The sequence below is a fragment of the Coregonus lavaretus genome (assembly GCF_964263955.1).
Source record: "Coregonus lavaretus genome assembly, contig: HAP1_SCAFFOLD_1677, whole genome shotgun sequence".
Taxonomy (NCBI): Eukaryota; Metazoa; Chordata; class Actinopteri; order Salmoniformes; family Salmonidae; genus Coregonus; species Coregonus lavaretus.
In genome coordinates, this window is record NW_028161682.1 from 56,230 (window position 1) to 84,157 (window position 27,928).

Sequence of the window (27,928 nt, forward strand, 5' to 3'; positions counted from 1 at the left end):
AACGTATTTTAACATCGCTGCTTTTTTGTTAGTTTTTTCCCATTTGTGTTTTTTTTTGTCTTTTGCGTTTTTTTAAATATTGTCCATCACCGAAAGCTCTTTTACAATCTGATGGAGTCCGTTCCTACACTAGCAAGATTACTACTACAACTACTACTGTCTTTGAGACAGCCGGGCTGTTGCGGCACCTCCGCCGTCCTGCCCAGCCTGTCTGCTGACCTCTGACTGCTGTCAGAGTCGGACTCGTCGGTAAAGACGTCTGTTGGTATAGAGGTCTGAACTCCTGAGGTGCTCAATGAACTTGAGGTAACCGTTGAAGGTGAGGATACTGGAGGAAAAGAAGAAGAAGTAGAAGTAGGAGTGGCATTGGGCTTCCCAGCTAAAGCTCTGGAGAAAGGGGCCTGGGGCCAGGGTTTGCCGGCAGCTGTGGTGTTGAGTGGGGTGGCAGAGGAGGAGCACAAGGATGCAGAGACAGAGGAGGACGGCATGGTGGCTGATGTTGTTGGCGGGGGAGGGGGGGTGCTGATGAGATGAGTGGCAGACTGCGAGGTAGATGCGGTGTTAGGATCGGGGAAGCAGGCTGAAGAGTGAGGTAATAAACTAGTAGCGTGCTCTTTGGCATTTCTGGCTGATCGCTTGATTGTTCTGTGTTTGTGCAAAGCCGAATCCAGGTGTTGACTAAGCGCTTTGTCCCCATCCAACGTTGTGTCGCAGGCCAGGCAGTCATAGAGGCTGCCCACCCCTGCACCCGCGCCACTGGGGACACGCAGCAACACCTCTTGCAGGTTTGCCACAGACTGACCGAAAAAGCAAATAGACTTCAGGTGTTTGACGGCCGCTTCTTCCTTGCTGAAGACTGCTTGACATTTGCGACAAGCCAGCCTGTACTGCACCTTGGGGACGATGTACTGGTCTAGAAGGGGGTCCGTGACTTTGCCATCCATCTCATTCTGCTTGGAGGGTAGGTTATTGTGAGAGAAGGAGGAGGAGGACGTCTCTCTGTGGGGGTTGCCTTTCTGCTCCTCTGTTTTCGCTGGATCTTTGGCAGATTCTTTGCGGTCCCCCGAGGGTTGAGGGGGAACTGGAGTTTGGCTCGCTTTGGGTTGCTGGATCTGCTGAAGCTGCTGCTGCTGCTGCTGTAGTGCCTCCTGCAGGCTCTGTTGATATTGCTGGTAGTGCTGAAGCAGGGACCCTGGGGACAGGCCCATCAGAGCTTGGGACAATGTTGGGTTGTAGGGGAACATGCTTTCCATGCCGTACATTGGCTGCAGGTAGCCGCCTTGGAGAGCCCCAGGTATCTGCGGCGCGTAATACGGGGAAAATCCAGGCATGAAGTAGGGCAGGAACTGACTAGTCAGTAGAGCTGTAGGGTCCGATGCCAAGGCAGCCTGCAGGGCCTGGAGCTGGGCAGGGTCCACCACATACTCCATACCCGGCGTGGGCATGGAGGTGGCAGGCACAGCTGCGTCTGGTTTTTCTTTCTTGGCACTGGCAGCAGAGGTGGATGGGGCTGGGGTGCCTCCTGTGGAGGATGGCGTTGGGGGCTTCTCTGTCTTCTCCTTGTGGTGGGGCTTCTCCTTCTCTCTTGACCTCTCAGCATTACGCTCTTTGGGGTGTTCAGGCCGGGAGCCTGACTGGGTTGTTGTGGTGGTGGAGGTGGAGGTGGAAGTAGGGCTGGAGTGGGCGACAGACGTGTTGGCCTGTGCTGGGCTGGGTGATGCCAAGGAGGAGGAGGAGGGAGGCTTGTTGGGTAATCCAGATGTAGGGAGGCTGGGTGAAGGAACACTGGCACCAGGCATGTTCAGGAGGTTTGGAGGTTTGGGAGGAGTTAAAGCTGGAGGAGATGAATCAGAGAAATGGGAAAATTCAGAGTTAGAGGGGGATTCAAGACATTAGTTATTCATAGATGCATGTATGTGTTTCTAAGTAAGGTGTTCTAGAGAGCTACTGTATGCACTAATTATTGGAGCTCAGTGCTTTAATAACTGAGCACTTTTTTGAAGATAAATGGTTTTCACCAGAGGAAATTAATTAGATTGCTCTTGCTGATTCAATGTTAGCCAATCAGAAACTCAGCCTTTCCAGGAAGGTCCATGAGAAGAGGTCTCAATCACAATATTTACTAGAGTTAATCAATCAAGAAGCAGCTGTGCAATAATAAAGAAAACACCAGACAATAAACAGAGGATTTAGTTACATCTTAAGATAAAAGGACTCTAGTGTCTACTACTTCAAACATGTGCAAACGGTTTCTTTACATGAAGTATGACACTGACCTTTAAACAAACTCAGAAAATCAAAACATGTACTTTAAATGATAATAAGGTCAAGTACTACTAATGTTCCCAAGGTCAAAGAGGTTTGAGAAGGAAGTGAGCTATTAGTATTCATTTTATGACTTTGTTTAATGTTCTCTAACTGAGTGGTAGCAGTTAAAGTAGCTCATGAAGTTGACAGCAGATGTCTGGAGATGCTCATTCTGATTTTATATTGTATTTGTTTGTTGTAGTAGAGTCTCTCCAATAACGCAGGCCAACACTGTCAAATGAACGGAATGAATGACTTTTACTAGAATGCATGACTCATTATGAAATACAATGTGATGTATAAAGAACCTGCTTACAGGTGCCTGGCAAATCCAGATTAAAGTGGAAGGTGCCCTAACACTGTTATATTGTATTACATGTATGTATTCCAATGTGAATATTTCCAGATGACAGATTGATTGATGACAAGGGTATTTCATCTGAAGAAGGTCGAAACGTTGCCTACTGGAAAATGTAGGAGAAATTCATAGCCTTTTTAATCAAAGCTGGTTACTAGGTTTCCCAGTTGAATGATACCCTACATTTCCCTCTCCAGACTGGTACAGCACTTCTTTTCATTTTTGGATATTACAAAATATTACATTTGATCCAAAAAGAGTGCTTCACCGGTTTAAGACAACTCTGATGAAACAGTGACGTCTGGGCGGTGACATACCTGAGTTTGATGCGTTAAAGCCAGGTAGGGAGGTGCTTCCGACACCTGGCAGAAGTCCAGGGGGTATCCCTTGCAGATTTGAATAGGCTGACTGAAGGTTCAGGGCCTGCAGGGCGGGGCTATCGAATATCCCCTGCTGCTGCATGGCTTGCTGCTGTGCCAGTCCCAGGACCTCATTGGCTTTCTTGATGCGATCCATCTCCTGCTGGGCCATCAGCTGTCGGACAGTGGCTGGGTCAAAGTACTCCTTCTCCTTGTCCAGTTGGCTCCCAATGGTGTCCTTAACCTTGGTGATGTGTTGTGCAGAGAAGATGTGATCTCGCACAGAGAGACGGGCACTGTACTTGACACCGCACAAAGAGCACTCCGTCTTCGGCCCCTCGTAGGATGTGTGGTTGATCCCGAAGTGCTTAGCCATGCTGAGCTTGGCCTTTTTCTCCTTGGCGCGAGCATTCTGGAACCACACCTGAACCACCCTCTTTGGAAGTCCGATGTCATTGCCAAGTACCTCACACTCCAGCATGGTAGGTGTCCTGTAGTCATTGAAGCAGGACTTGAGTAGCTTCAGCTGGAGGTTAGTCATCTGAGTTCGGAAGCGCTTTTGGCCAGGACGGTCTCCACTGTCGATGCTCCTGCTGCCGGAAGCTCCGGGGCTAGGTGAGCAGGGATCAGCCAGACTGGAGGTCTCACTGTAGTCAATTATATTCTCATTTTCATAGTCTCTAGCATAATAGCTTGTCGCAGGGCTCACCAGCCCTGAGGACATCTGGTCGTCATTTTCAAGGGAGGGTGCTGTACCCACAGACTTAGACAGGTAATCACCACTATTTTGACCATGCTTTTGATCAGCACTGTCATTGTCAGCATTGGCCTCATCACCAGTGGTGGTATCTGTGATGGCCGTGTTCACTGAAGAACAGTCGTCATTATCAAGTTTGTTCTGGTCAAAGCTAAGGTTTACAGAGGACATAGATGGACTCTCAAAGTCCTCCATTCCTCCTTCAACTTTAATGGATGAAGGGCTCAATAGGGCCCTGGGAGACAAGTCCATGTTTTTGCTCACTGGTGACAGAGAGGAGCATTGTCCATCATTGTTAGAAGGGGCAAGCTGGGAATAGCTGGAGATATCCAGAGGATCCATCTTCATTTGCATCCCTTCCTCAGTGAACATGCCAGAGAGAGCTAGGTTGTAACCGGCACGTTTGGCTTCATGCCAATGGCGGGAACGGATATGTGCCTCTAGTGCAGTTTTCGCCTTGAAGAGAGCACGACAAAAAGGGCACCGACGGTGAGCTTGAGTAGGCCCTACAGCCCGAAACTGCCCCTTCCTTTCCCTGGCTCTGGTATTTTGGAACCAAACTTGCACTACCCTCTTCTTCAGTCCCACCTCATGAGCGATGTGGTCAAGCATTTTACGAGTGGGGTTTGAGTCCAACAGGTATTTCTGATAGAGGATCTCCAGCTGCTCAGGTGTGATGGTGGTCCTGAGGCGCTTGTCTCTTTGTGGCTCCTCCCCACTGTTGGTGCTGTCATTCTCTCCTGGGCTAGTGCCTGCTTTCTCCTCCAACTTCCTCTTCAGGGAGTTCATGGTGGAGGTGGGTGTTGATGGAGAGGTGGCAGAGCTGCTTGGGATCTGTGGCATGGCCCCAGAGAGGAGTTGACTGGCCAACAGGGGATTGCTAGGGTCAAACAACATGAAGGGCATGTCCATTGGCCGGTCCAAGAACTGAGGGTGGATGAATTGGTTTTGCACAGAGAGGAAGTGGAGTTGCTGGTGCTCCTGCCAGTGCTCAAAGGATGGGAAGCCAAGCTTGCACTGCTCACACTGGTATTGGATCATTTGCTGTGCCAGCTGTTGTTGTGATGCAGAGCTCATGTGAGGGTTGAGGCCCATGTGGGAGCTCTGAGAAGTTCTCTCAGCCTGGATTGTCTGAGAGGCTGAGGGACCACACTCACGTTGCTGCTGCGAGAGGGAAGGAGAAGAATGCTTGTTTGTCTTTGGGGCTGTTTGTGGCTTCTCCTCTCGTGCTTCTCTTCTCTGATGTTGAGTCTCAGATTGTGGCTGATGCACAGTCTCCTGTTTGATGGTGGTCTGGTGCTCACGTGGATCTGAGGACATTTCAGCCGAATGTTTGGGCTTCTCATCATAAGTGTTTGATGTGTTAGCTGGTGAGGCTTCTTCCTTCTCAGAGGATGAGAGGTGGGAGAAAGCTGAGGTGGATGGAGGGAGAGGGCAGAGGCTTGAGGAGGAAGGCATAGGGGTGAGACAAGAGGAACCAGAGGGGGTGTAGTATTCATGCGAAAGATCCATAGAGTCCTCGTTTTGGCTGTCGTATTGCCCATCATCGTCTTCATCTTTGTAACACAGCTTCTTTTGGTGCTTTATGAGGTCAAATATACGCTGGAAAACCAGACTGCATTTCTTGCACTGGTAGTTCAGGTTGGTGGTGCGAATGTAACGGTCATTGGACAGCTCTCTTCGCTCACCGTCTTTGCTTCCATCCCCCTGGTTTTCGTAATTCTTGCGTGCCTTCTGACGAGCATTTTGGAACCACACCACAATGACACGGGTGGGGAGGCTCAGGAGGTTGGAGAGCTGTTCAAATTCATCATCTTTGGGGTAGGCGTTAGCATCAAAGAAGTCCTGAAGCACCCTCAATTGGTAGTCTGTAAACCTTGTTCTTGAGGATCTCTTACTCCCATAACACTCCTGTCTTTGAGGCTCAGGGGAAGGGGGTTTAGAGTCAATTTTGGTATCCTCCAGAGTGGTAATGGGTGGGTTGTTGAAGTTGTAGGGTGAGTCTTTGTTGCGCTGGCGCTCTTTGAAGAGGGTGTTGCGGAACCAGTGTTTGATGACTTTCTGGGGCAGCCCTGACTTATCTGCCATCTCTTTAATCTGCTCCTCATTGGGGGAGTTGTTGATGTCAAAGTACTGCCGAAGGACCCTAAGCTGGTCATCAGTGATACGTGTCCGGGGCCTCTTATTCTGCTGCTGCTGTAGCATGGCTGGTGTGAGCTGCTGTTGGTAAAGCTGGGCCAGATCGTTAGCCAGTGACTGTGACTCCACAGATGACATCTGGGATTGCATTTGAGAGGGCATGGACTGTAGAGACATTGACTGCATCATGAGTGGTGAGAAGAGGGGCATATCCATTGGCATGGGAATTTGAGCCATTTGAACTGGAGGCTGTGGGGTCGATACAGTTGGGGGTGTGATGGAGGGAGCAGAGACAGGAATATTTGGTGTTGGGGCTCTCTGCGGAGGGGGTGGAGGTGGAGGAGGAGGAGGAGGAGGAGGTGGAGGAGCAGGGGGAGCAGCCTCTGGTGTCTGGGGTCTGAGTGGATACAGTTTGTCATATTGCTCTCTGTATTCCTTGGCAAATCTCTCCAGGGAGCGGAATGGGAAGAAGGCCTGATGGATGTGCTCCTGATGACTCTTCAGAATCAGTATGTTTGAAAATAGCTTTCCACAGGCCTCACATTCCAGCTTCTCCAATCCCTCGATGGGGTCCACCACTCTTATGATCCCACCAGGCGTGCTTATTCCAGCTGGTCCCGGCCCAGCTGGCTTCTTCTGAGCTTTCTGCTTGTTTTCATTGTATTGAATCACTAGCTCAAACCCAAAGTTCTCCAGAAGGGCTTTAGTGGCATTTCCACGAGCATCTGAAGCAATCCTTGGTGGAGGAAAGCCAGGATCGTGGTTGGAGTTCATTGCAGTCTGTTGCATATCCTTCTTTTCGTTTGACTTGTTGTCAGAGCTGTCTTTTGTGACATGTTCCTCAATTTTCTCTCTTAGGTCTTTTTCTCTTTGTATTTCCCTTTCTCTCTCTTGCTTCTCATTGTGGGCGGCAGCGGCCTTCTGCTTTTTCTCAGCCTGGTGAAGGAGATTGGCACTCTGCTGAAGCAAAGCCATCTGGCCCTGGGCCTGAGAATGGGCTTGGGCCTGCTGTTGTTGGTGCTGCTGCTGAAGGTGGTGGTGCATCAGCTGCTGTTGCAGGCAGCTCTGAGCCTGAGCCTGCTGGGCAGAATTCTTCAGGTCCTCCAACAGTGAGTTGGCAGAGGAGCTTGACAGGCCAAGTGCAGAACTGTTGAGGTTCATCTCTGGGTTCAGTTGGAATTCTGCTCCAGGGATGTAGAAAGGGAAGAGCAGCTGCTGTTGCTGCAGTGAGTGAAGAGCATCAGTTGTCATGGGGAAGTGCTGCAGAAGTGCTGGGTTGAAGAGCTGGGACTGGATGAGGGCAGCTTGCTGCTGGAGCTCTTGTTGGAGCTGGGCCTGGGCTTGGGCTTGGGCCTGAGCCAACTGCTGTTGCTGTTGCTGCTGAAGCTGCTGCTGCTGCTGCTGCTGCTGTCCCCTTGCAGAGAGCATGTCTGCAAATTTCTTCTTTTTCGATTCATGGTTTTCAGACGGTGACGGATGACAAGTCATCGAGGAGTTCCCAAGGCTTTCAATGCTGTGAGACTGGCTCATGTGGTTGCCTCCAAGAATACTCTGTGTAGTCTGAGCCCCAGAAGAGCTGTGGTTGCTGGAGCTGGTTGTTGAGTTAGTAGCTGGGCTCGGGCTTGGAGTTGAAGTGCTGATGGTGGATCCACCGCCAGTTAATCCAGAGCCACTGCTGGAGCTGGTGTTTCCTCCTGCTGCTTCAAGCTTGGCTGCGCGGGCCTTGGTCTGGTGGAGGACAGAGCGCATGTGGATCTCTAGAGTAGAGCTCTGGCTGTAAGCCACGTTGCAAGTGCTGCACTTGAATGGTTTGTTGTCAGGGCTGCTGGTGGGCTCTGGTTGACCAGTGGTGGACTCCTGTAGGGCCCGCTTGACCTTGTGCAGGTGTGAGACAGAGTTGTAGTGAACCAGAAGGATGTTCTTCTGTGTGAATGACTCTTTGCACACCGTGCACTTGAAAGGACGAGATGGGTCCAGGAACTTCTCCATGGTAAAGTTAGGACCTTTCCTGAATGGCAGGGCACGCTTGGGCTCTGATCCAAAATCTTCTAGCAATGAGCCAGAGTCGCTGCCTGTTGGGCTTTGCTTCTCCTCCTGGTCACTGTCCTCTCCCTCTTTGTCATCTTCTCCCAGTCCTCCGTGGTCCTCTCCAAGTGATGGATCTCCCATAACCATAAGGTCTCCGTTCATCAGTAAGCCTCCGTAGAGCTGTTGGATGTCAGCCTCGCTCAACTCTAGGTGGCTGGTCTCCAAATGTTTCTTCAAGGCCTGCAGGGTCCTGAAGCTGCGTTGACAGAGGCAGCACATCGTGGCTGCTCTGATGACGTGGTACTGTGAGTGCAGCTGCAGTTTCTCCACCGTCTTGAAGGCCAGGCTGCACTGGTTGCAGCGGTACTTGTAGACATGCCGGTCTGAGACAGGCAGCTGAGGCCTTTTGTTGTGAACCTCGTTGAAGTGCACCTGGAGAGAGTTGGAGGACTTGAAGACCTGGTTACAGCCTTTCTTCCAACACAGGAATCCTGTGTCTTCCCTTCCAGACTGCTGATCCTCCAGAGGTGACTTGCGAGCTTCAGCTATTTCTATAGGCAGTGAGACCCCTTTCTCAGACTCAGCATCTGATGGTTCTGTCAATAAATAAAGAGAAAGAAAAAATGAATTAAAGAGGCTCCCACATAAGCAGAGTCTTTGTGCAAGAAAATGTAATTTCAACAGAGGACATCTTATCTTTACTTAGGAGTCCTTGACGCATGTATCATTTCAGAATCCCAAGGGAGGGGGGAGGTTGCAACACACAGAAGTAATAACTAATTCAGACTCCTGCAGATGCAGGAATCATAATTTTTCCTTTGTTGTCAATGATGGCCTTGGCATGATCACCTGCATTTTCATTACATTTTCCAAAGGGAGACTGTGTAATGAGAACAGTGCCATCGCTATCCTTCACATAAGCAGTGGTAAATACATGGTGCTATACTGACCGGCTTGTTTCTTGATATCTTCAGAGCTGGAGTTAGCCGTGGCCTGTGGGGTGCTGCTTTGTGCCTCTCTGTCTGGGCCTGGTACTGGTATGAACATGCTTTCTGGCAGAACCTCTGATGCTGTCACCTGGAAAATCAAACACAAGACACATCCCATGTTAATTACTGTGTTTCTGTAATTAACAACTGAGTTTCTGTAAGCTCACAAAAAGATAATGTTATTATATATTCTTTCCATTTAAAATTGTACACATATTTTCCTAATGGAATTGATACACATTTTTAAAAATCTCGGAAACCCTTGCACGAGGTTTCTCTCTCACATGCACACACACACACATGCACAAATAATCATATTACTTTTTACTTTTTCCCTGGAATTTGCACTTTGATCACTACTGGTGTTTTGTCATGCGCCTGGAAAGTTCTGCTGCAGCCAATTAGTGAGATGGGCTGAAAGACCTACCTTGGCCAACTGAAAAGCTTATTAGGCCACCTAATTAAATAATTATTCCATGAAAAAAGCACATCCCATTCCAATGATAAGGACCAGAGCGGAGCAATGCTGTCATAGACAAGAGGCATTCTGGGTAATATAAGCATTTCAATTTGGGGAAATAGTCTGTGCCTTCCAATCCCACATAAGTCACAATATAGTGGTTTAACGTCAGTTACGTTAAAGCTATTTCAGGTGCAGTAAGAATACAAAATTAGAGCTACTATGGATAAATCCAAACATGAACAGGTTCAACAACTGGGACTAAACACCTCCCTCTGCAACTGGATCCTGGACTTCCTGACGGGCCTCCCCCAGGTGGTAAGGGTAGATAACAACACATCCGCCACGCTGATCCTCAACGCGGGGGCCCCTCAGGGGTACGTGCTCAGTGCCCTCCTGTACTCCCTGTTCACTCATGACTGCATGGCCAGGCACGACTCCAACACCATCATTAAGTTTGCCGATGACACAACAGTGGTAGGCCTGATCACCAAGCTTCCTGCCATCCAGGACCTCTATACCAGGCGGTGTCAGAGGAAGGCCCTAAAAATTGTCAAATACATTGCCCTCCCCCCTCTTTTACGCTGCTGCTACTCTCTGTTTTTTTATCTATGCATAGTCACTTTAATAACTCATATTACCTCAATTACCTCAACTAACCGGTGCCCCCACACATTGACTTGGTACCGGTACCCCTGTATATAGCCTCGCTATTGTTATTTTACTGCTGCTCATTAATAATTTGTTACTTTTATTTCTTATTTTTTTTAGGTATTCTTTCTTAAAACTGCATTGTTGGTTAAGAGCTTGTAAGTAAGCATTTCACTGTAAGGTCTACACCTGATGTATTCGGCGCGTGTGACAAATACAATTTGATTTCATTTGATTTGAACAACGATTTCTGAACAAATACGCAAAAAAATGGACGTTTCAGGAGCCATGCTATGCATTTTTCCACTATACAATTGTTTAAATTGTTTCTACCATTTTAATTAGAACATTTGAAGGAGCAATGAATATTGATTAAAAAACTGCAGAGAAGCGGCAAGGTTTTCTTTGCTCTCAAAAGGTTGAAGTCAATCATGGGTGAATGACAGCCACCTCCCTCCATATTATCTCCCCCCACCCCTCCTCTCCCATGTCTCCCCCTCATAGCCCCTCTTTCCCCTTAAAGAAATACAACAATCCATCAAATGCACTCATTAAGCAGCTCCTATTTAACAATAATCAGTGATTGAGATTGGAAGAGGCCGGGAGATGAGGCACTGTCTGCTTCACCTTCCTTCAATTAACTCCCCAAACAGAATAATCAGCCTCACTCCCCAAGCCGCATTTCAATTCACAGTACCCCAACCCACCCCACCCCTCTCCCTACTCCCCACAGTCTCTCCCCACCCCTCTCCCTACTCCCCACAGTCTCTCCCCACCCCTCTCCCTACTCCCCACCCCTCTCCCTACTCCCCACAGTCTCTCCCCACCCCTCTCCCTACTCCCCACAGTCTCTCCCCACCCCTCTCCCTACTCCCCACAGTCTCTCCCCACCCTCTCCCTACTCCCCACAGTCTCTCCCCACCCCTCTCCCCACCCCTCTCCCTACTCCCCACCCCTCTCCCTACTCCCCACAGTCTCTCCCCACCCCTCTCCCTACTCCCCACAGTCTCTCCCCACCCCTCTCCCTACTCCCCAGTCTCTCCCCACCCCTCTCCCTACTCCCCACAGTCTCTCCCCACCCCTCTCCCTACTCCCCACAGTATCTCCCCACCCCTCTCCCTACTCCCCACAGTCTCTCCCCACCCCTCTCCCTACTCCCCACAGTATCTCCCCACCCCTCTCCCTACTCCCCACAGTCTCTCCCCACCCCTCTCCCTACTCCCCACAGTCTCTCCCCACCCCTCTCCCTACTCCCCACAGTCTCTCCCCAACCCTCTCCATACTCCCCACAGTCTCTCCCCACCCCTCTCCCTACTCCCCACAGTCTCTCCCCACCCCTCTCCCTACTCCCCACAGTCTCTCCCCACCCCTCTCCCTACTCCCCACAGTCTCTCCCCACCCCTCTCCCTACTCCCCACAGTCTCTCCCCAACCCTCTCCATACTCCCCACAGTCTCTCCCCACCCCTCTCCCTACTCCCCACAGTCTCTCCCCACCCCTCTCCCTACTCCCCACAGTCTCTCCCCACCCCTCTCCCTACTCCCCACAGTCTCTCCCCACCCCTCTCCCTACTCCCCACAGTCTCTCCCCACCCCTCTCCCTACTCCCCACAGTCTCTCCCCACCCCTCTCTCTACTCCCCACAGTCTCTCCCCACCCCTCTCCCTACTCCCCACATTCTCTCCCCACCCCTCTACCTACTCCCCACAGTCTCTCCCCACCCCTCTCCCTACTCCCCACAGTCTCTCCCCACCCCTCTCCCTACTCCCCACAGTCTCTCCCCAACCCTCTCCCTACTCCCCACAGTCTCTCCCCACCCCTCTCCCTACTCCCCACAGTCTCTCCCCAACCCTCTCCCTACTCCCCACAGTCTCTCCCCACTCCTCTCCCTACTCCCCACAGTATCTCCCCACCCCTCTCCCTACTCCCCACAGTCTCTCCCCACCCCTCTCCCTACTCCCCACAGTCTCTCCCCACCCCTCTCCCTACTCCCCAGTCTCTCCCCACCCCTCTCTGTTATTCCTCCATTTCAGGTTCTCCTTACTGCAATGGACCACCCTTCTTCTCTCCTATCACCCCATAATGGTCATCCTGTCTTTGCCTCTTTACTTAAATGTGCATGTGTGGGTGATAACATCAAACAAGGCTATACAAAATGAAAAGGAAGAATCTCATTCAAATAGCTGTTTTGACCTTTACTATCTAACATGATATTCATATTCTTCAAAAAGAATCAGTCAAATCTTATCAACATATATTGAACCTTAAGTCACCAGGAGTAATGTATAAAGGCATAATGGATTCACCTACTCATCTGAAACATAAAATAACAAATGCTTCTGTGTTTTAGCCTTTGGTCTGGCCTGTGCTTCTAAAAGGAACAAACTCTCTGTCAGTCTGCAACTGGCAGTGTGTCCAGCAAATAGTGACAATGAGGACATGTCTGTAAACAAAGCACGGCACACAGCTCCAAACAGACCCACTCCAGTCCTACACAAGGCAGAGCCCTCCTCAAGCAACAGCAGGTTTGCATAGGGCTCCAGGGTTAAGTGGAACAGTAAACGTTCTGTAGTCCATCACTGTGTGATTAGTCTCATCAGAAATTCACTGGAAAATATCCAGACATTTTCCTTCCTTTCTGTTTTCTCCTCCCTTCTCTCTCTCCTCTAAACAGAGAGTGGCAAATTAATGCAACCAGCATGGAGAATACCACAAATACAAAACACAGCAGTGATTTACATTACAAAGTGGACTGTTTCTAGACAACTGCTTCATTAGACGACGAGAGGCAAGAGCACAGAGTATCCCAAGGTCACTTTTCATTTGGACCGCCTAATTGGCAAACATAGTTCAAAATGGCTATCATCTAGCCAGACTCAGAATTAATGAGGCACAATTATTTTCATTACCCCTATCTTAGACAGACAGAAAATGAGACATACAATGAGAAAGGGAGGGGAGGAGAGAGAGGGAAAGAGAGAGGAAGCGAGGGAGCGAGAGAGGAGAGAGAGAGGGAGGGGTAATGGAAGGATGGGGCTGCAGGAGAGAGAGAGAGAGAGAGAGAGAGAGAGAGAGAGAGAGAGAGAGAGGAGAGAGAGAGAGAGAGAGAGAGAGAGCACATGGTGGATAAAAATGAAGGCTGAGAGAGTGTGTGCATCTTTATGCATGGTCGGCATGAAATAAAAGTATCCTATTTCAGAATTCATTAGGCTCGTCTGCTACACATGTGAAAAGGATAGAGTACCTTTTCATCTATGTCCACCAGTAAAAAAAAAAAAAAGGTGTTTTAATGTGCATTATATTACCTATGGTTCTCTCCTGTGCCTCTTGTAGGGGCTCAGTGCATTATTATCTCTATAAAATAAAAATACTGCTGCCTTCCATACTAATGTGTTCGCCATTTGCTTTCTAGCCGGGCTAGAAAGATGGCTAGGCAGCTAGGCAGAGCACCATTCTCCTGAATGATTGTCCAGCGAGCAATTCAGTTCCTCAGGCAAGAACAAATGTCAACATTTGCACAGTCATTTACAGGAAATCAAAGGAGGGCAACTAAAACCATATTTCCCTTTGATGATGATTAAAACAAAATGAGCTGAGTTCTTTCACTGGGGTAATGTAGCAGAGGTAGTCCAATTTGTAAATACTGATTTTACATTTGTGTGAGTCTATATCTACCTTCAGAATGTATATTAATGCTTTAGGCTTTAATATACAGATAGTTCCTAGATAGTGGTATATCTATGGGAAACGTTAGGGGTGATTGTACAGACACACAGTCCCTATTGTCTCTCTGTGAAATTGGTGAATTCATTATTCACGTGAGATTTGAGGTTGGCACGCTAGATTAAAGAAATAGTGAATAATAATCTTTCCATTGCCTGAACTTGCATTTCATTAAAGGGAAAACAAGTATTCATTAAATTTCAATTCATCTGTGTCACAATAACTTGAATATATTATTAATAAAAGCCTTTGTTTTGAATAGCACTGAGGTGATCACAGACACTGAGTGAATATCAATGTGCTCCTGAGAATAAATGGACTGGGAGGTAAGAGAGCTGCTCATCTAGCAAACAACAGACTTATCTGTCTCTCTCTCCCCCTCACTATCTCAATTGACTACGATAACAATGAGACCGAAAAAAGGGCTCATTGACCATAGGCACATTAGACAACGCCACATTAGAATATGGCTAAAGCATCTGAACCTAACCCCCATAATATCTGACTGGCAGTGAGTCAATGGGATGCCTTGGAGCCATTTCACAATTAACAGTTTCCTTTTTGATAAAGCTTCAAATGTCATCAATTTGGAAGAGAGAAGACTGGAATGACGTGCTCCATTACAAACAGCCAGCCAGGCATGCAGGCAGGGTGAGTAACAGTGAGTGAGTCATCTCTGGGCTACAGAGAAGAGACACAGCTAAGGCCTCCGTTAGTCCTTGACCTGATGGGACCCAGCCAGCCTGCCTGCATTGCCCTTAGTGTACAGACATACGTTACATGCGCTAAGCTCACACACGCAGAGCAACAAAAAGGCCTTGCTTCTTCCCATGGCCTCTTCATCACTTCTCACAGAGAAAATAAATTACTAAACAGACACAATGGTTATTATAAATGTGGTAAAGGATGTATAGAGTACATCTGAGTGGCGCAGTAGTCTAAGGCACTGCATCGCAGTGCTAACTGTGCCACTAGAGATCCTGGTTCGAATCCAGGCTCTGTCGCAGCCGGCCGCGACCGGGAGACTCATGGGCGGCGCACAATTGGCCCAGCGTCGTCCACGGTAGGGGAGGGAATGGCCGGCAGGGATGTAGCTCAGTTGATAGAGCATGGCGTTTGCAACGCCAGGGTTGTGGGTTCGATTCCCATGGGGGGCCAGTATAAAAAAAAATATATATATATATATATATGTGTTCACTAACTGTAAGTCGCTCTGGATAAGAGCGTCTGCTAAATGACTAAAATGTAAATGTAAAAATGAGTACAGTATGGGCTGGGTATTCAGGCTAGGTGGCAGAGCCATGACATTTGCTCCTGTGTTGTGCTTTCCTCTCAATGTATTCAGTGTGTTTAAAAAGGCCCTTTAAAAAAAGATGTCATGAAGTACCCATGCAATCCAGTGTCCATGGATTAGGAGGATAACAGTAATCAATGCACAAATCCCAGAGGCAGGCACCTGCCTGTAGCTTCACAAACAGAATGACCACAATGGACCAGAAGAAAGGGTATGAAAACCCAGCGAGATGATTACGGACTGAACTACCTTGAACATCTCAGAACCATTTACAGTTGTTTATCTTATAAAACAGCATATTTGTACAATAGCTGATGTGTGGTGAGCCTCCTGGCATAAAATGGTTGCAGTGCATCACCCAAGTGGGTGCTACACATTGGTGGTGGAAGAGGTGAGTTTCCCCCCTACTATGTAAAGCTCTTTGAGCACCTACTGTAGGTGGAAAGGCGTTATATAAATGCAATCAATTATTATTACAACAACAGTTGTGTTCACCCTATTTTACTGAGATGGATGTGTGCAGGAGGCTTGGCATTGATATTTTAGGATGGTTTAATTTAGCTTTAGGGAATGTGCATTCCCTGTATATAATTGAGCTGACTATTGGTATGTAACAGCATTGCAGGGGCCATGGTTAAATATTTCTAAAGAATACAGTGCCTAAGGACCAATGTAGAGTATACACATACTGTATCCACAGTCCACACAGACGCACACACGCTAACACACACATGAACACACACACGTACCGTGGCGATGAGCTTTTCGACGCAGTCGGGCGCCACGCTGTGGAGGTGTGTGAGGTGGAACTGCAGATGGATCTTGTTGTTCAGCATGTCCTGGCAGAGCGGGCAGCGGAACATGGGCTGGACAGAGTGCTGCGTCATCACGTGCATTCTCAGGCGGTTCAGGTCTGTGTTGCTGAACTTGCAGTAGGGACATTGGTACATCTGGAGGAGAGGAGGGAGAGAGGAGGAGAGGGGGGAGAGAGGAGGAGAGGGGGGAGAGAGGAGCACAGGGAGGTTAATGGGGTGAGATGGAGAGCTGTAGGCCTACTTTGTGAGAGAGAGGAGTTGGAATGGGAGGATGAATGGAGGAGTGTTGCCCCCCCCCGTGTCTCTACCAGGCAGGTCCCTCTGATCATGGACCAGTGGGCAATATGGAGAGCAACAGTGAGTCCTGGCACACACTTCAAAGCTCTCTCATCTGTCAAATACTATATTGATTTTCCACCTTTTGCACAATTAGCAATGCAACTGCAGCAGGAAAGCAAAACAAATTTTAAGGAGATTTCAAAAAAATCATGCATAATGCAAAACGGCACGGCTTTTTTCAAATGTCTTTAAGAAAAATGCTTAGAAGTAGCTAGTCTTTACATTCCTTTTCTAAATTAATGTGTAAGTTTTAGTGCTTATAATGAGGGCATGGTAATTGGGGATGGGATAACCTTGAGTTGATTGGCAAGTTCAAAGAGTTTGGGAACAGTGAGTCTGTATGTCTTAATATGACCATCCTTCTGGAAGTGGCAGCAGGCTGTGTGTTGAAGATAGAGCAGAAGGAGTGGGCTGTTACCTGCTCTGCAGCAGCACTCTTCTCAGCCGTCCTGGGACGCTTGGAGGAGAGGGGGCTCTCTGTGGCCCCTGACCGTGAGGAGGGCCTCTTGGAGGGGTTCGGGGAGTCTGTCTGGTCCCTCTCTGATTGGCTGGATCCTGCTGCACACACACACACACACACACACACACACACACACACACACACACACACACACAGGGGCAGAGAAGAGAAGCAGACTCATCAAGACAAGGTGAAGACTTGGCAGCCCGGGAACAAGTCAATCAATAAGTGTGGATAAAGGGCTTTGAAATGTCTTTCTTAAATGTGATATAACTGCGTTTAATGGGACTTGGGCAGGGAAGCAGTTGATCAGCCAATCCACAGCTCCCCCTCCAAACCACCAGTCTGTATACTTCTCCTCCCATGCCACTGCAGCAACACACAGCCATGGTGCTTTGACGGCCTGTCTCTCCCCATGTTGGATTGTTAGGACATCAGACAGCGCCACAGACGGCTAATCAAAACATTAGTTTGCCACGTTGGGCAGCTTTAGGTTTCACTCTACCTCAGATTTGCCGTTTGAAGTGGCGCTGGAGATGAGGGATTCGCCAAACTTGAGACAGGGTAAACATCTCCTCGCATCTCCAGCATTAAGGTAATGAGATCCACATCAGTCCTCAGTTCAACTTCAAAAGTGACTGCTTTCTTTCTCCCAGGTACTCCTTTACAGCTGCTCTTATACAGGTACTCAGCTCTGACTTGCAAAGAGGTGTGTATTCATTCACACCTCTTTTTCTATGGTTTCATTTACACAGATATGATAGACATAACACCATCTATAAATAGTTGCATAACATTAGCACACACTGTTATTGTTTACAATGGTAGATAGGTCCCCATTGATACAGTACATCCAATTAGCTAGCAAGAGGGCCTACTAGAAGTGAGGGAATCTACTGCCAGACTTTCATCAAGAGGTGTAAACCTCAGCAATTCCCAACTTTATTTTCACTTTCACCAATTCACACAATTATCAAAACAGATGGTCATGCTAGGCAAGGCCATGTATAATGCTGAGGTGGCTGTGGACTGGTTGAGAAGGGAGCAAGAAATTAGATTTTCGCTTTCATAGCACTCATGACCGATGGCCATATAAGCTTGCTCCTCATCAAAATACATTTCAGTTGAAATTGCTACCAAAGAGGGGTGAGGTCCTTGGATTCCTCTGCCAGGAATGAAATAGGAATGGTGTCAGAGGAAGGAGAGCTGCAATTTGGCTTGGCAGTTAGAGCTTTAGAAGTTGTGGACCCAATATCCTCTGAAATCCTGGTGGAAACACTGACCTATAGCTTGACCCCGCTTGGGTAAATCCTCCTGCTCTTTGTGCCTACACAGCAAGTGAGTGCCAGTGCAACTCTCGACTTAATTGGAATTTCTGTAACCAGCTAAGCCTCCTCCTGTGGGTTGTGGGTCGGGCCAAGTGGACTGTGACAAAGAGAAAGTGGATAGAGAGACTCATTCAGACCCCAAACCCTCACATCCCAACTGTGGGTTCCCCCCTTCACAAACCAACATGGCCATCAGGCTTCACAACCACAACACGACATTCAGCTCTTAGAAAGACAAGGAATTTTGAGGAGAAACAAAACCTTTTTCCAAAACCCCCTAGGGGGATTCAACAGGGAATTAGCCTACTGACTAGCATCCATATGCACCACAGGATGTACAAGACAGCCATGCTTTGGTGCACACAGTGGGCTGAAATGTAAAGAGCGGCTAATTGTCAGGTACCTGCCCATCTCAGGCAGGAATACCCCCTCTCTACTGTCACTGCAGGCTCCAGTATGCTCTGCTCTACTAGCCGGCTGAACGTATCACACAGCTAATCCTTTTAATGCAACCTGCAGCAGCATTAACAATGCAGCCAGCCTCTCCCTCCCTCCCGCTCCCTGTCTCTCTCCGTCTCTACTGAGCCAGGCCCCACAACAAGAAGCTTCTGCTCAGCTAACCAGAGAGGAGAGAACTCCCTGTTAGAAAGCCAAAAGAGAGAGAGGGAGAGAGAGAGAGAGAGAGAGAGAGAGAGAGAGAGAGAGAGGGAGGGAGGGAGGTAGACAGAGAGAGAGAGAGAAATAAAGCCAAACAAAATGGGAGCGGCAAACAGAAAGGAATCACAGCTGAGTAAAAATACTCAGCTAAGCCGGCGCTCGTAAAGGAGCTAAATCCACACAGAGCCGGCATGGGGGAGCCAGAGCACCACAGTGCCCCGCCGCCAGCGGAAAGAATTCACTGTGAAACTTAAGGAGGTGTCTTGCCGGCCCTTAACAAGGCCATAAAGAGTTAAATTTGGCCTGATTTGTACAGTCCTGGAAGGGCAAATTGAGAACAGGGGGCATTGGGAAGGGGGCGAGGGGGGGTTAGGGGGGGGTCAGGTTAAGCAGGGCTGACCACGCTCCTGCTCCAGACATTAAAATGTCAGCTCCAATCAGGCCGGGGGCAGCTGAGCTGATTACCCAGTGGGGGCCCTGCCCTGCCTTTGGTCAGAGCAGCCTGCTAGATCTCTCAGAGACACTGGGATCAGCCAGGGAGGCCCTATTAGGTCCAGTCAGACACAATCCCATTAAACACATCAACCAATAAACAAAGGAAATGTTAAACAAAGGCACCTCCCCATTCCCTGACATTAACCTCTCAGTCATGAACTGTCCTTACCACTTCCTCCTCCACTTCACTTCACTTCACTGCCTCTTCACTCACTGCCCCCTATCCTCACTCCTCCTCTCTCCCTATTTCTCTTTCCTGGCCCACTCACTCTCTGGTGGTAGTCCAACTGACTACTATGTGATAGTCACCCCCCCCCCCCTCATGTTAAAAGACTATGAGGTAAGTCCTCCTAACAGTCCAGGACCTTGCTGCCTTGCTAAGCGGTTAGTTAGAAATCAGACCTACAACTTTAACTGCTCACTATCAGGGTGGAAATCCTCACACATAAAGACAGGCCCATAAATGCCCATATGTGGCCAGGCCTTCAGTACAGGGCAAACAGCTGGAGAAGGGGAAGCAGCTGAAGCCTGCTTTGCTCTGAGAGAGGCAGTGTTACTGGACAACAGTCTTCAATGAGGCTGATATGATCTATCAGGCCAGGGTAATGGACAACATAATGCATGGGCTATGGAGTCCCCAGGCCAACACACTTAATACCTATATTAAACAATACACAAGAAGCCCTCAAACAACAGCCAACAGCTGCCTGGGTCTACCAGTGTATAATGTATGTGGGTGTACATGTACAGTGTGTGTGTGTGTGTGTGTGTGTCTGTGTGTATGTGTGTGTGTGTGTGTGTGTGTGTGTGTGTGTGTGTGTGTGTGTGTGTGTGTGTGTGTGTGTGTGTGTGTGTGTGTGTGTGTGTGTGTGTGTGTGTGTGTGTGTGTGTGTGTGTGAGAGAGAGAGAGAGAGAGTCAGAGAGCGGGGTGGGAAGGCTTGCTCAGGGCACAGCCTTACCTCGTCACGGCCTGTTAGGAGTCCATAAATCTGATCAATCGCTCTCTCCTAAGAATCCAAAAGCCCACTCCTGCCACCAGCCCTGTGACTAAAGTCCAGCTACCGTATCCTGTTTTCGTTGTCAAGCGAAGAGAAAAAAGAGAGCCCAACACAGAGCGAGCCTGGGAACATACCGGAACGAAAAGGAGGCTGATAAAAACAGAGGGTGAGGGGATTTTAGCAGCGTGTGCAGTCTGAGCGTGGCATGGATGGGCTGGTATCAGAACATGGCCGAGCATCGGGGCCGACCAGATCCATTAACAGGGGCTAGGAGCAGAACATTGGCTCCTGATGGAAGGGCCTCTGCCTCCTCCAGGACCCACACTGTAATTCATGTGCACTGGGCTCAGCACATGGCCACATTCTGGCTATGAAGATCAAAATAAAGACATTGGGTTCAGTTGGGGGGAAAACGTACAGTAAGGTGAACTCTATTAGTCTCTAAGGTCCCACTACATTTGGCCCGCCCTTGGGAGGCAATTTGAAGTTTAATATGCTGCATAAAATGACAATCAAGGATATCAAGTTCTTCAATATTCAAATATCGCTGTCTCTCCTTGTCAAATTACCATCAGAGGACAATCTGAACTGTGCTTTCATATATGGAGTCCCTCTGTGACCTTGTCCTGGAACTGTCTGTGTAGCTCTCCTGTGATAGGGTGTGAATCAGTTTGTCATCAGAGGGGCTCATCATTATGGCTTCATCCATACATGTGGATCACTGTGGGGCCTCCCCAGTGACCTCTTTGACTGAGAGGACCCTGTGTGTGACCCTGACCTCTCCTCTCCGCTCATTACACACCCACCTCACATCCAGCCCAAACCATCTCTGACAGATGCACAGAGTGGACTTTCATCTGAGAGCACAAAAGGCATAGCAGGAGGGAAAGAACCCTTAAGAGTCAATTAGGTGATTATTAATTCATGGGCCTTTTCCGTAAACCAGGGGCTTTTGTGCTGTCGAGTCCCGTAAGTGAATTGGACTTTGGCACCTTGTCTCACCTCCCTGGGCTGGGCTGCATTACTCAGGCTGCAGCGAGGGGGCTGTCAGCACACAGCCTGGTCTCTGGAGCAATCACAGCCTTCTTGTGCTTTCAAGGGGGCAAAAAGATGGCAGCTGGAGTGAGTGACCGACACAAGGCAGGCTGAATTAACACAACAGGTCTTCTGCCATTGAAATCTTTGAGGAATGCAATTACAGTTGCCACCGTGTCTATGATCTGCCTCTACGTCCTTGGGAAGGGATATTCCACGAGTTGGAGGTGACCGGACGGAGAGGAGAGGAGAGGAGAGGAAAGGAGAGCAGAGGAAAAGGGAAGAGATGACGGGTGGCGGGTGTCTGGGTCTGGGATGGTAAGCCTAGTGGTGGCTGGAGAAGCCTGACCATCGGTGGGACACTGTCCCACAGGAGGCCTGGGAAAAGGATGCATGTGGTCACCAGCTCCTCAGTCTCCTCCCCCTCCTACCGACTGGCCCTATCCTGTCTGCAGACCCAGCCCTGTCTCGGAACCCAGAAGCCTCCGGTCGTAAAAACATAAGCCACAGTTCAGGCTTCGATGGTGCCAGGCCACATGGCCCTACTGCCTGATACCTACCACTCTGCCCAGGGTCCAGGCCCAGCCGCGCTCTACCCATAACCATCCCTCTCACAATCCCTTCCCACAACGGCCTGATCGTTCAGGGACAGACTCAAAGCCATCTATTGTACTGGAACTCCCTCCATTCAGTCTCCTCCTCACTTCACAGGGCCAAACTACTGAAGCTCTCTCTCCCCATGTCCCTCTGCTCCTCACTCGCCTCTAGTCCCTCAGCAATTTAACCATTAATATGGAGAAGCAGGTTCAACTCCCCAGTGCTACAAGTCATTCACTTTTAATGCATATGCTAACAATAACTGAATATTATCTCTCTTTTTCCCCTCCCCTTTTCTGCCCGTCATTTTTTAATCTACAGGCCATGTTAGAGCCCTGAGCGACTAAGGGCTATATTCCACTTCACCTCATATTTCTCAGGTAATTACTATGCATCAATTAATTTCAAATAAAGGAAATTACAACCAAAGCCTCACGCCAAAGCGACTCTATATTGAGGCTCATCATTCCTCAGTATCCTTGGTGAATAACCCTGACTTTTATTAAATGCATGGGGAAAAAAGAGAGTGGTTTATGTAGGCCTACAGGCATGACTGCAACAAAGCCACATTTAAAATGAAGAAATTAAAAGGAGATAGTAATTAGTGTCCGCGTTATTAATCTTCAGGCCACTGAGCAAGCGGCTGACATGGCGTTCACCTTTAAAGGACACTCCTCCCCGCCCACCCAGCCAGCACAGAGGCAGTAGCAGCAGCAACACGGCTGGCCCATTACACTATAGCAGTACAACTCATAAACACTGATCTTTTAGGGAGTTGGCTCACAAACAAGGACAATTTATGGTCTATAATCTTCAAAGACAAAAGGAATAATAATTTGAGGGATGACAAGCACTCAAAGGACATGATATGAATATGTAAAAAAATATTCGGCCCTCCTCTGAACTGTTAAAAAATATGAAAATATGAGATATAAAAAATAATGAGTACTGTCCATTGTTAACCTTACCCTACTGGCCAGCACAGCATTTCTGACAACTCATGAGACTATTACTAAAACTACAGTTGAAAGCTACCACATCCCCATATGTGCATGTTTCAGTGTGAGCCATACACCACTCAAGACTAGAGAGCACAGACCATAATATGTTCAGCCTGCAGTATCACTCTTCTGCATCCAGGGGTTGCTAATGTTCACTGCACTGACAGAGATGCATCCATAGTCTAATTTCCCTTCACTCACTCACACACACAGACACACACACACAAATCTAGACATACAAACCCACACATGCACACACACATACATACATAAACAAGCATGCACGCACACACACTCATGCACACACACAACCATATACACACTCACAGCACTGGGCTCCTCCACACTCATCCAATCACAGAGATTCATAGGTATAAGTAAATATTTAAGGGAAAAGAGATGGGACCAATTTGGTTGGGTGCTCTGCCGGTGTCAGAATGTGGATGACCCCGCGCTGTAATATCATTTTCCCCTCCCTCGCTCCAGCTACCATAATTTGAAAGTCAGGGAGGGGGTATGAGAGGAATTATTCATAAACCTCAATTGCAGAAGATTGCAACCCCTCCCTCCCCACACACACACTGCTCCACTCCCTCTCATTTCCCCCACATAGGCCACCTCAATACAAACCCTTCCCATACATTTATGTTAAGCATGTCAAATCATATTGTGGCCATTCCTCCTAGCCCTTAAGTGTATTAACAATCCCTCTATCCCCCCCCCCCCCCCCCCCCCACCACCACCCATCCTCTCCCCTGCTCCTCTACCTTTCTCCTACCTCCATCCCTGTGTATTCAGCTCCTGCATTAATACTGTCCTGCTCTGGTCTAGGTACAGATCCCCTTGCCTTCCGGAGCAGAACCCCTCCATTTCACTAATGCTGCCTCAGCTAGGTGAACAAGGCGTGAGTAGAAGGGGAGAAAGGCCATTTATAAATATTTCATCGGCCGCATTAGAAACGACCCCTGGATAGCTTATTGGGAAGGTGAACTTTATTGTTTAAATAAGTACTGAAATCAATGTACAAACTAAACTTGTGGTTGTATGTCATCCCTCGCTCCCCCTCTCTCATGGAAAATAATTACAAAGTGTGGTGTGTGTATTCAGGTGTGTGAGCGGGATCTTGAAGAAATCTACAGAATATTGAAGAAATCTTTCAGCAGGAGAAGACATGCAGAATACATACGCATTGCTAAATGGCTTTAATGAATTTTAAAGCGCTGTGGCACTAAAAAGGGAAAATAAGATTGACAGTGGCTTTAAAAAGGAAGATTCCTTTATTCTGCCTCCGCTAATGCTGCCTGCCTGACAGTGACTGTCATTTGTAAAGGGAACAACGTCTCCACACCAAGTGCCAATGGTTGTATGACAAGGATGAGACGAAACACTTCAATAGTTCTAATGATGGACCTTAGGAGAGCGGCACAACATCAGACAGCGGGAGACTGAGCACTTTCAGATACTTTAAATAACAGGTTAGCTCAGTCCCTCACAGCCTAGTCTAACACACAGCATCAGTGTGTTGTCGGCCTTTTCAGACATCCTGAGACAATCATCAGCCACAACAAGCATGCCTCTGTTTACGAAATGCATTCTGTGTTCCTCTGTGCTGTTGTTCGTACAGGGTTATGGAGGGTCTCTGTATAGGCGCAGTGTCCATCAATCATACAAACATAGAGTAGAAAAAGCGCCCTTCCATTAAACCCAGCGCTCCCGTCTCCTTTCTCAGCTGACAACACAGCCCCCCCCCCATCCCTCCATCCCTCCACCTTATCCACACACCTTTTCACTGACATCAAACAGAAACCCAGACCTGGTTTCCTAATGCACATGCTATTTTTAACTAAGCGGTTCTAATATGCTGCTGGGAAGCTGTACATTTTTCATATGCAAGCACATCTTTCCTTTGTGAAAACACAGAAACACACTTATTTGGTGATTAGCGACTGACAGAGGGGAGGAAAGGAATTGAATATGGTTGTATCAAATTGCGTGCCTTTCAAAAAGCAGGAATCCTAATGCGAGGACTCTTCCTGAGCACCACAGGTATGAGTGAATTATTAATCGCTTGGCTCATTTTAATGCTTTTAAAGTGCTTTTATTTTGATGTGTTAAAATATACTTTTAGCCATTTTTCAGGTAGGCATGCATATCTTTATTTCTCCCATCAAAGAGGAGTGTCGCCCTTTCAAATAGCACAAACAACTCAGGCTCATTTAAAATACAAGTTTGAATATCAAAGACATTTTTGCAAAGATGGGGCTTCAAACGGTGTGATGAACTTTTTTGCAGAACTTTCTTTTTAAAAATGAGGTATGCAAAAGGTCTGGATTGTTTTCCAGCTTTTAACCTCACTAGTGTAAATCAAGACATCAGAACTCTAACCATCCCCCAGTTACAGGGATGGAGCTGGTCTAGTTCAAATGCCACCTCTCTCTCTGCCTGCTAGTCGGTGATGTTGGCTGTCATTACCACAACTCTATCTATTGGATGGGAGGAGATTACAAGAAATCCCCCTACTCGCTTTCATCCTTGCCTGACAACATCAAACAAATTGCTAGATCAAAACTAATTACTGATAATACTTATTCCCTTTTCTACTTCATAACAGTAAAAACTAAAAGTAAAGTAGAAAAAGGACCTTCCATTAACCCAGTGCTGACAACTAGGATTCAACCCTGAACATAAGACTAGACCCCACTGTTCAGAGAACCATGCTGTATTATACTGTTCCACAGTACTCCTGTATACTGTGTGCTAAATGGAAAAGCATGTTTCATACATGTGGAGTAGTAAGCCACATGCCAACAGTGTTTGAATGAATATTTACACAATATATGCTCAAAAAGGTGTGTCAACACGCTCCACACTCCCCCAAGTTTTGTATTTACGGTCTTTTATGTATTGCCTTGGAATCAACTCTAATTCCAATGTTAGTCCATTATAGTCTATTAAATGGCTTACAGAAACGAAATAACAAAATGTAGACCTATCTTTGCTAAATACGTTAACTTGAACCCATTTGCAGTCCACATTGTTTTAAGTAATTGCATGGCTTCAATAGCATTCACACTGATATAGGGGCTAAGCCTACTGTAAATTGCATTATGGCTGAGCATGGCCAAGCCAAACATTGTCAATAAGCAAGATTCAATTCATTATTGATAAGGCCTAAAAGAGAACGACTAATTCTAATCAAATTCTAAACAAAACAACAAACTTGTTTTAAATAGGCTATGTCACACTTACAGGCACCATCATTTTCCCCGTGGGCATATAATATTAAAACAATGCAGAATATGGAGGGTTTTATGCACATCCAAAACAGGACCTGCATGGCTAAAATAATGTGGGCCTGCCTACAATACATAGATAAAATGTGAATGTCAGCTCACTGTTTTACTCTTCTCAAACTTTATATTTTAATAAAGCTTTGGTGATTAAGATTTATTTCCAAGCGGTCTCAGGAGGCAAACCCTTTATCGACAATCTTGACTACTTCACAATTGCATTGGGCAGGACAAAAAAAAGCCTAATTGAGAGGAGGGGAGGCTATGCTTGGTTTTTAACCAAATAAAACAAAATAGGAAAAAACGAAACTTTGTTATGTTTCTAAAGGCACCAAAAGCACATTAGGCTACTCTTGTTCCATGCGCACATGAGCAGTGTGCGTCACGGCTGGATAGGCTGTGTTTCCGCTGTCAAATTTCATGCCATAAGCAACTGCATTACCGCTAAAACCAGCTTTTGATTGGTCTTAAATATCCCTATCAGCGCTGGCTGAAATTACCACTTTGAATCATGTTTTTAAGGACACACCTCAAATATTTTGACCCTGCCCATCTGAGCGCAAGCGAGCTGATATACAGTAAGACAGGTAAATTGCTGAACCTGACGTTAGGGCTGGAAAATGCCAGAGCGTCAGCTTCTACATGACAAAATTGCAAACTAACGAGCGTTTGACACTAGCGCCACCTTAACGCCGGCCGAAAATAGAGTCCTATGTAGTATACTGCTATTACTAATGACTATTACTGTAGCTATTACTAGATTGTTACCTAACTATTATTACTATAACTTCTAACTATTACTATGACTAAGACTATAATAATAGTCATGATAATCCTACCAATCTACCAAGGAAGTTTACAATAGTCCTGGTCTAGGAGTGCTGTGATTGGACATCCAGGCCAGACCCCCAACAGTGCATGATACAAACCCTAGCTATGCTCTGACGTGAACATATGGCCAGGGGGGCCGAGCATTGGGGAGCAGTCACAAACACTTCCTGTCTGTGAACCTCCTCCTCACACTCATACACCCACACACGCTCAGCCTGGACCTGCTGACCTCGACTAGCAGCAGAAATCAGCTAAACCATTTTGAATGCACGCTGATGTAAACTAATCACATTAAAAGTAGATAGGATTCAACCTAAAACCTACAACAACAAACAATCATGGTTAGAATAGGCCCGAACACTAATGTCTCCCCTCAGCTCAAGCCCCACCTCTCCATGGAACCCAACACCTGCACCTGTCACTAGAAAGCCCATGGAGAGAAATATCCCTATCTGATAACATTTAACACAGGTGTGTGTTTCAGTCACACACAATCAGTGCAGGCGGAAGGCAGGCCTGTCACATGAGCACACACACGTGGCTGAGCTTGAATTATGCACCCAGGCCCCTCTCCATAAAATCCACTGACAACTGACAAAACATGAGTCACATGTCACCTGACCAGATTAGCTCAATTGACAATTTGGCCTAATTCATCAGATAGGATTTGATGATAAGAGACCTGTCTCCCTCCTACAGTAAGAAACAGAAAGGCCTCCTTTAAAAAAAACACTACAAACTGATTTGCGGATTTGTAACAGAGCATTATTAAAGGGGCTCTGATATTTGTGTAGAATCTGTATAATTATTTGAGACAAAAGACCTTCTGTTGAGAACAAATCAGGTGCAATAGCACATGATCCCTGAGGGCAGTGTTGCCTAAATGTGTGTAGTGTAAATATAGGCCTTACCTGTCCCTTTGGTGAGCTCCTTCTCCCCCCCACTCTCTCTGTCTTTGGTTTGGTCCTCCTGTTCTGTGGTGGTCTCACTGGCAGCCTCCACATCCTCGCTCAGCTCTC

General features: G+C 47.5%; 1 protein-coding gene across 1 annotated transcript; it reads right to left on the bottom strand.

The window, feature by feature from the left end:
- zfhx3b (zinc finger homeobox 3b) lies at window positions 1–27,928 on the bottom strand (the record flags this gene model as incomplete). Its single annotated transcript, XM_084194834.1, has 6 exons — window positions 1–1,834; window positions 2,983–8,544; window positions 8,899–9,025; window positions 15,813–16,013; window positions 16,636–16,775; window positions 27,821–27,928. Coding segments are annotated over 6 exons (7,871 nt in total), but the record flags the coding sequence as incomplete, so codon positions are not given.